This window comes from Neofelis nebulosa, chromosome 2, assembly GCF_028018385.1.
Source record: "Neofelis nebulosa isolate mNeoNeb1 chromosome 2, mNeoNeb1.pri, whole genome shotgun sequence".
In the NCBI taxonomy this organism is placed as follows: domain Eukaryota; kingdom Metazoa; phylum Chordata; class Mammalia; order Carnivora; family Felidae; genus Neofelis; species Neofelis nebulosa.
This window is the reverse complement of record NC_080783.1, coordinates 166,220,881-166,230,181: the sequence shown is the minus strand read 5'-3', so window position 1 is coordinate 166,230,181 and position 9,301 is coordinate 166,220,881. Positions and strand designations below refer to the sequence as shown.

Below are 9,301 nucleotides of genomic sequence, written 5' to 3'. Positions count from 1 at the left end.
GGATAAAGAAGTGTTATATAAATATATATATACATATATATATATATACACACACACACATATATATACACACATATATACACATACACATATATATGTATATATGTATACATATTGTACATATGTGTGTGTGTGTGTGTATATATAATGGAATATTATTCAGCCACAAAAAAGAATGAAATGTTGCCAATTGCAACAGCATAGATGGATCTAGAAGGATATTACACTAAGCAAAATAAGTCAGAGAAAGACCAATACTGTATGATTTCACATATGTGGAACCTGAAAAACAAAACAACTGAACAAAGGCAAAAAAGAGAAACAAAAAAACCCCAGACTCTTAACTATAGAGAACAGATGGTTACCATAGGGGAAGTAGGTGAGGTGGATGGGCGAAATAGGTGAAGGGGGATTAAGAGTACACTTATCTTGATGAGCACTCAGTAATATATAGAATTGTTGAATCATTATATTGTATACCTGAAACTAATATAGCACTGCATATTATACTAGAATTAAAATTTTTAAAGATGCAATAAACATAGGGGTGCATATATCTTTTCAAAGTAGTGTTTTGTTTTCTTTGGGTAAATACCTCGCAGGTAAATTACTGGATGATAGGGGTTTTTTTTGTTTTTGTTTTTTTAGGAAACTCCATACTGTTTTTCACAGTGGCTGCATCAATTTGTATTCCCACCAACAGTGTAAGAGGATTCCTCTTCTCTACACCCTAACCAACACATATTATTTCTTGACTTTTTGATTCTAGTCATTCTGACAGGTGTGAGGTGATGCCTCATTGTGGTTTTGACTTGCATTTCTCCGATGCTTAGTGATGTTGAGCACCTCTTCATGAGTCTGCCACCTGCATGTCTTCTTTGGAAAAATGTCTATTCAGGTCCTCTGCCCAGTTTTAATTGGATTAGTGTGTGTGTGTATTGAATTGAATAAGTATTTATTCTAGATATTAACCCCTTTTCAGATATATTATTTGCAAGTCTCTTCTCCCAGTAAGTTGCCTTTCATTTTGCTAGTTTCCTACCCTGTGCAAGTCTCTTATTTTGGTGTAGTCCCAATAGTTTATTTTTGCTTTTGTTTTTGTTATGTCTTGGGGAGACATATCTAGAAAAATGTTGCTAAGGCCGATGTTAAGGAAATCATTGCCAATGTTTTCTTATAGGTATTTTATGGTTTTGTGTCTCATATTTAGGTCTTTAATCCATTTTATTTGTATATAATGTAAAAAGTGGTCCAGTTTCATTCTTATGCATGTAGCTGTCTAGTTTTCCCAGCACTGTCTATCAAAGAGACTCTTTTCCTCATTGTATATTCTTGCCTCCTTCGCCATAGATTGGCCATATAAGCATGGGTTTATTTCTGGGTTTTCTCTTTTGTTCACATGCCAACTTTTACTTAGGGTTAGCCTTAACCAGATCCCAGGAGACATGAATGCTCTGTGCCAGTCAGTGCCAGGAACAAAGCAGGTACTGCTGGCCATGTTCTTCCAGTGAGTGCCTTAGGCTTGCCCCCAGTAGAAAAACAACTTCTAGATCCACAGGGTCCCCCATGATGTCACAGGATGAATATTTTATGTTAGGACCAGATTTAAAGTCTCTTAGTCAATGAAGCTCTCATTTCCACCTAAGTAGGATGTGTGTGTGGAAGGATGGGGCGGGGGGGGGGGGGGGGGGGTGGTGACCGGATCTAGAGACCAGAAGTAGCAACTTGTACATAGATGTTTTGGCTGCAAATTTCTTAGACCTCCAAGCCTGGGATCTTGCCATTATGCATCTCAATGATTTCAATTACTTGCTTTTATAATTAAGAAGATTATCTAGGATTTATAGGGTATAGGAATGCTTCATATGAATAATTCTTAATGATATCTAAAACTTTACTATTAACTTCTTTATGCTAAACATTGCTCTTTCCATAGTGATCTTCTAACCATTAAGTCATTAGCATTTTAGAATGAATTTATTTGGATTGCATTCTCCCTCAGGATAAAGAGAACATTGGTTTCTGAAAAAATTGATAATTGAAGGGTTCTTGAGACCAACTGTGCATGTTTGTCCAAGGCTGGCCTACAGTTAAACGGCCTTGATAGACATGAATGACTCTGATAAGGAGATAGTAATTGGAGTAGCAGAAGGGCTCATCTGAAGGCAAAGGTTGTTTGCTGCTTACAGTGGTAAAGAGGTTAAGTAAAGTAGCCAGTAGGGCCATGCTCTGAAGACAAGCTAAAGGTGATATCCATGCCAGATGGTGCAAAGATGGGTATAGCTGATGGTGGAATCAGGTTCTACAGAGCTGTAAGCCAAAGGTTTGTAAACCTAGGGACAGGGAAGGAAGGAGAAATCCTCAACAGGTGTCTACCTACCACCAAATAAGGCGGCTTATAAATACTATACACATGTATATGTATGTTGTAACTGACCATCTTGCCAATGAGGTGTTCACCCCCCGTATCTTGGAGAGTTGGAAAGCCACGTGACATGAATCTCCACGCCAAGCTACCACCATCACCTGTAGGTTTGAGTTCCTTGTTCATAACATTAAGGTAGTATAACATTTCATCTGCCATGTTTACTTACATTGTCTATCCTTTGCATTACCTTCTCTTCCCTCACTTTGTTTTAAATTCACCCCTACCCAGTCTCATCTCCTAATACAATTGTCCTCCACTGAAAGTCACAGGAACTTCTGATACTTTGGTCTGAACCAGTGAAAGTGCATGTTAGCTGCTGTTTTTCATGATCAAAATCTCAATTCTTCAGTCCTTTCCTAGAAAGGGCTGAAGGACTTTTTGGTCCTACCCTTTATAGTGTGTATGTACTGATTCTCAGAAGCCAGGGTCATCTCTGTAGCTGCCCAGATCCATAACCAGACACTCACTGGCTGCCTTTTTTTCCTTTCTGGATGATGATATTGTTCCTTCATCTCTAAGGGAATCCCAGCCTTAGGGGAAGGAATTGAGGAGGAGGCAGGGTACCTTTGGCAAATACTTGGTGAATATGAGTCATTGTGAGCGTAATGGCTTTTTCATTTGTTATCTGTTTCCATGGTCACAGCTGGGTCTCAGGCTGGGAAACCACCCTCTCTACACATTGGATACCATTACATCATTCCTCTTTAATAACCTCCACTGCCTTCCTGTTGCTTGCAGGACAAACAAGTAGTTTGGGAATTACTCTGTACTCTAGTTTTGAGCCCACTCTCCTCCTCTTCCCTCACTTTCTTCCAAGACTTCATTCTAGTGCTTACAAAATTTCTTCTTTTCTCGAGACCCAGCTCACACATCACCTCCCTTGGAAGCCTCCTCAGACCTCACTGTTGTGGAGCTGGTCCTTCCTCCTCTGGGCTCTCACAGTACCATGTGCTCACCTTCACACAGGGTACTCTGCTGCTCGATTGTCAGTTTCTCTATCTGCCATGCCACCCTCCTTGCTCCGGACTGTGAGCTTTGCACGGGCTGGTGTGAGTCTTACTCATTGGAGGGTCAGAGCCTGGTATTCAACATCTGGCTCTCAGCAGGTGTTAAGAAAATGGTAACTGAATGAAGGAGAATGGAAGAGAGCTGGTCTTCTATTAATTTATTGGGCAAAACACGAGTAGGATGATACAGTGAGGCACGGATCCAGTAAAGAGAAGGATGTTTTAATGAAACTTCTTTTGAATCTGTGAAGTACATGTGAAGGAAATGTTTCTATTCTTTCCATAGGACAGATTTCCAAACAATGATCACAGTGCTTAGGTTAATAAGATGCTGGACAGATGAGTAGCCAAAGAATGCCATAAAATGACAAAATCCCATCCCAGATTACTGGGACAAGTGAATGATGTTTAGAGTTACACGGCTAAAAACAAAACATTACAGTAATCAAGTCCATAAAACCAGAAAAAGCTTTATAACAAAAAGGCCTTTCATAAGCTATTAAGTGAGCATATATGATAGACGAACCATTTTATATTTGAAGCAGCTTATAGCACCAACACATTGGCAGGACCTGTAGCGGGGTAGGCCATTGGACCGAGGCTTCGGAGAGTGGAGGTGCAGGGGCAGGGGGATCGCCACCATCATCTACTTCAAGCCCCTTGTTTTACAGATGGCAAAACGGAGGCCCAGCGAGATGAAGTGCCTTGTTCAGAGTCACACGACACAGGGGCACCACATTGGCTAAAAAAGGATCCAAGGCTATGATCCAGGCCACCCAATTTTAGGTAAGTGCTCTATTTTAATTTACACTTAATTCTATTTGATTCACGTATTTTGTTCCTGTTAATAGATCATAAAAGAAATCAATACAATTCATAACCCACTCCAGTATTATATTTTATGGAGAAGGACAGACATGTACTATAGTTCATTTCTTGGGCTTCTACAGATCTTCAATCAATAGTTGGAGTAATCAGATGACACTTAGTTGTAAATTAGCTGAGAAGAAGGCATCTGAAGAAAAAGTTTGGTGCATCCTCTACTACCTAAAGTAACCTATGCCTCAAAATTACTAAGTCACTGGTATAATTTCTTTGATAGTTAAAGATTAGTAAAGTACAAAAACAGTATGGAAAGAAGGCAGGTCCTTCCTTTAAAAGATAATTATGGCACTTTCATTTTCATAAGGTAAGGAAATGTAAAAACCTGATTCTCTGTAGAAGAAAAAATAGCTACAACCTATACTTGGTGAACAAACTGGAATAATGTGTTTCTGTAAAATACTTTGGAGTCCTGAAATTTTATCTAGCATATCTTGCCGTGGTCCTGAGGCCTCAATTGGGACAGATTTATGCACTAATGAACATATAAGAATGAAAAAAAGTCACCGTTAACAGAAACAGCATTAAAGGCAAAAGTATAATGAACACATTTAAATAGCTTCACAGATATGAAGCCAAAAGTTGCATGTATATATGTGATTTGTTTTTATAGTGGTAGTTGGAAAAACAACACATACTGGGCATTTGTCCATTATCATAAACCAGCTGCTGTAGAACAGTTAAAAATGGTGTTTCATAAGTAAAATAAAGCCTGACAAATAAAAGTGATTTCTATATGTCCTATACATGTACTTTCTCACATAGACGTCTAGTTTTAAGTAAATCAACATTTAACTACAATTTTTCCCCACTGGGTCCATCATCAAAGGATGTGATTTCACTTTTCTTAAACATGCCCTATACATCATTAGGAAGCTACATGATATTTATACTCCTAGCCTTTATGATAGCTGACCAGGAAAAATGAAATCTTCAGGGACCTCAAGTCCATTCCTTACCACTATAAGCACATTAACAAATAGGGAGCAAAACATATTTGTTTTCCATTAGGTAAAAGAACATAACTTAGTACTAAGCAATGAACTATGCTTGCTACTGAAAAAGTGCACATATAATGAAAAGGTATAATAAAATTTCATAAAAATATTTAACAAGCTGTATTATAAATATTTAAAGAAACATGTTAAAAATCAGAGTGAAAATAAGATTAGTGTTCTGAAACTATCGGTAGAAAAATATACTTATTAAAAGAAAATGTCTCATTAAGTGAAGCATTAAATGCAATGTTGTCTTTTTCGTGTACATTTCAAATTTCACCTTTATCTCTCCTAAACAGGTGCCTACAATTTATGTGGAAACTGGTCATATTGCAAAACCCAGAGGCAGAGGACAAGAGGATAAGGCCAGTGGCATGATTTTCACATGATCTTGGAAAAGTGAGGGCAGTTCACAATACTGAACAGATAGGTGACTGGGGAAATACTGACTATATTTGAACAGTTTAAAAATAGCACTACATTTGTTCACCCACAATCTGCTTAATACTTAAAACCAGACATTAGGTTTTAAAAGGGGCTTGTGTTGCAGGGCAAGATTGTACAGAACTAGGGAAAACCATCAGAAATAATTCCATTTTGGGGTTGACTCCTTTTTGAAAATAAGCTTTTAATCCTTCATCAGTAGTTATTTTCAATGAACTAAAGATGAATTAAAATATCAAAGGCTTGTAAATGGTTTGAGCCCTTAGGTGAGCACTTTTTTTTTTTTTTTTTTTTTTAAGAACCTTTTCTCTTTCTCTGATAAAGTTAAAATACTCTCTGGGCACAGGAGATTCCTTGGGATGCCCAGTGGAAATTCCAAGGATGTGAGGGCTGTACTCATGTCCAGAGGAAAATCAAGGAACCTGCTGCTGGAACCCTGAAGCCCAAGTCATGTATCCCTGAATCCAAGCCTGCCTCGGGTGGTTTGTGGACAAGGTAGGGAACACACTGGCACTAGAGATATTTGAAAAGTGCCTGATACTGTTGTGTTTCATGTATTTCCATCCCACCATGTTCCACCCACTTGGGGCTGGGGAGGTGAATACCACCTCTGGAAAGAGATGTTCTAGTGGGAGAGGAAAGACAAAGGGCAGGGCAGAGAGAGTGAAATTACAAAGTTTGGCTGAGAAAAGCAGCTGGTTTTCACACATTCCTGCTCTCCTTTGGGTGGGGCTCACGTGCACTCTAGGCATTAGGGTGGACATTTCAGAGGTGTCTCTCCACAATCTAGAGAACATGAGCCCCAGAGTCTGGCCCAGAGGCCTCCCCCCGTCTTCTAGACTCAGGATCATGGGAGCCTTTTTAGGTTCCCTTGTCAATACCTGATAAGAGGGTTTTTAGTTCAGTTTTTAAATTTTAATCGGTATAGTTAATTCTAGCCTAAGAGGTCAGCAACATTTCTTCACAACTCAATTACAGTGGATACCTTTTTGTACAATAACTATATGAAAAACTTTTATTCTATCTACATACAGCTCAAGACAAAGGTATAACTTCTGGAGTCGAAGTGATGGCATGGAGAGAGAAATTTTAAAAAGGAAATAGCATTGATATGTGTATATACAAAGACATATATATATATACACAAAACACTCCTCACCCATGTACACTGTACAGGTTGGCACAACCCTATTAAAAACATACTATGATATAAAGGTTTCAGTAAGTTATTCTTGGCATTTTAACCTAGACAGGTACTTAGGTAATTTAAGTCTTGATATGACTGGGTTATTCATATATTTAAAAGCAGATAATGTTTTTTTTTAAATGGCCCAGACCAACTTTTCTGAAGCAGTAACCCAATAGGACACCATAGTTATCAAATGGAAAAGAAGATTGTTATTCTGTATTAAATGAGTAAAAGGTGTTTTAGAGAAAGGGCAGCTTGGAAAATAAAGACATCAGAGTCAATCGTTCCAAGTTAGAGTATTTTAGTTATTAGCAGTGGTTACCAAATAAGCTGAAGGTAAATGTCTTCCAAGGAGCTGCTCATAATTTGCTTTGTTGAGAAGAGGCGAGGGACGGTTTCCGTGTTCCTCTATAAGATGATGCAAGTTTTTTTATCCTTGAAAGGGTTTTCTGAGGTTGGTATCCCGATCAGCAAAGGGTCGCTCCTGGCGTGCTCCTCACAGTAGGACATGAGGTCCGCCGATGCCTTTGAGACCTGACATGTGGATGAACCAAAGCAAACACACAAGAAAATAATGTATGCACAAACTTTAAAAGGGTAGTTGAATGCTGGTCCTCTGCGTAGAAGACTGGTGGAGTGAGCTTTCCAGACCCCGTTTCTCCCAGATTACTTGTCAGTTAAAAAGGAAAAAGATTTGTAAACGGACAAATCTGGTAGCTCTGCTTCTTTAACCAAGTGATCGGATCTAAAGATCGGAGAAAAATGACATCACGTGTCTCCTAGGGTGAGCACAGATGACGCACCACCAGCTAGCAACTATTCCTGCCAAAACATTTAGCCGGCATCGAAGAATCGGCAAGCAATGGTATCCCATGGGAGGGCCATTCTGAGTGGCCTGGATTCTTCAAAAGTGGACTGTGTGTTAGATATTACTAGATGATCCCGAAAGTTATAACTGTAGTGTGGTTATGAGGAAGGTGAAGTATTTAAGGGTGAAGAGTCACGATGTTTGCAAATAACTTTCAAGTGGTTTAAAGGGTATGTGTTGTGTGGGTGCGTGTACAAGACACAGAAAAAGCAAATGTGGCAAAATGTTAATTGGTGAATCGTGGCAAAGGGTATATATGGGTGTTTGTTGTGATAGCTCTTTTACAGGTTTGACGCTTTTCAAAATAAGCATGGGAATGGGGAAGTATATGTGAATCAAGGGAAGGCTGTATCTTAGTATTTGATACAAAACTGGAACTGAATTATGGGCTTGGAGTCCGTATTCTTGAGAGAAGAGCTTTAGGTTCTACTGTTAAAGGTTGGTCTTAGAAAAATAAAAGGAGGGATAAAACCAGAATGGGAAGATTCAGTGCCTTCCTCTGGCACGAGTTAAAAACAGAAAATGCCACACCCTGTTCAGAAGTCTGGGTGGGCTATTCCACAGAATAATCAGATCAGTGTCCTCAGGCAAGGAACACAGGGCAGCTGAGTCCCGTCAAATACAGCATAAGCAGCCTCATGTTTTGAAGACAGGTGACTATCTCCAGGCCCAGAGGAATGTATCAGGTGACTGCTTCAGTTTCTAGGAAACAGCATTACTCACAACATTCCAGGGCACACACTGCCTAGTTCTCTCTCGGGATTTGGGGAGAAAAGACTTCGAAGTCAGGTGACCTAACAAATGCCTTCCCCTTTCTCGTAGATCTCAACTAAGGCTGGCATTACTCACCCCGGGTACAGAATGTGGTCATTAAAATAGTGCACACGCATTTAAAAAAGTGGCGTAGTCTTAAAAAAGGAGACCCCGAGTGTTGACTTGCTATGCCAGACTATACTCTAAAGCACTTAGTAAATTCCAGAGGGATAACAAGGGTGTTTATAAAATCCATCTAGAACCCCTGTCCCAGTGCAGAACACAGAGATCACGGGACTTGGCTGTGTTCCTTCAGGGAAGGTAGGTTCTTGGGGAATCCTGTCATTGGGTCTAGGTTTTCTGTTCCAACAGAGAGGCTAACTCAGACACTTTGGCTTGCCTGTGCTTTTGAAATGAAGCCCAGGCCGGGCAGAAATGAATGTTAGATTCTGAGGCTCTCAGCCGGCCCTAGGAAAATCCTGGCCCTAAGCCGCAGGGAATGGCACTGCCTTCTCGGAAACGTGGCCCCGCCGTGGGGAGCAGAGGGGCCTGATCAGAAAACACGTCTGATCCCATCCAGGCCTCTTACCTTTATTCTCTCAATGGAGGCTTCCATTCTCAACTGCTGCACAGTTCTCCTTGCCTGGGCGATGTTGTTGGTGCTTGCTGTTTTGCTCGACATTGTCAGGTATTGTTTTTACCTGAAACCTGAAAAGAATGTAAGTTGTTTAA

At 39.8% G+C, this 9,301-nt stretch overlaps 1 protein-coding gene across 3 annotated transcripts in view; it reads right to left on the bottom strand.

Moving 5' to 3' along the window:
- Positions 1-3,578: 3,578 nt before the first annotated feature.
- Positions 3,579-9,301, bottom strand: part of GNG12 (G protein subunit gamma 12) — a 128,598-nt gene continuing 122,875 nt past the window's right edge. For all 3 annotated transcript variants that reach the window (XM_058717028.1, XM_058717027.1, XM_058717026.1), the window contains exons 3-4: positions 9,159-9,277; positions 3,579-7,482 (exon numbers count right to left, since the gene is read on the bottom strand). In XM_058717028.1, the coding sequence (XP_058573011.1) occupies positions 7,357-7,482; positions 9,159-9,251 (219 nt within the window). In that variant the 5' untranslated portion in view covers positions 9,252-9,277 and the 3' untranslated portion in view covers positions 3,579-7,356. The remainder of the gene's footprint in view (positions 7,483-9,158; positions 9,278-9,301) is intronic.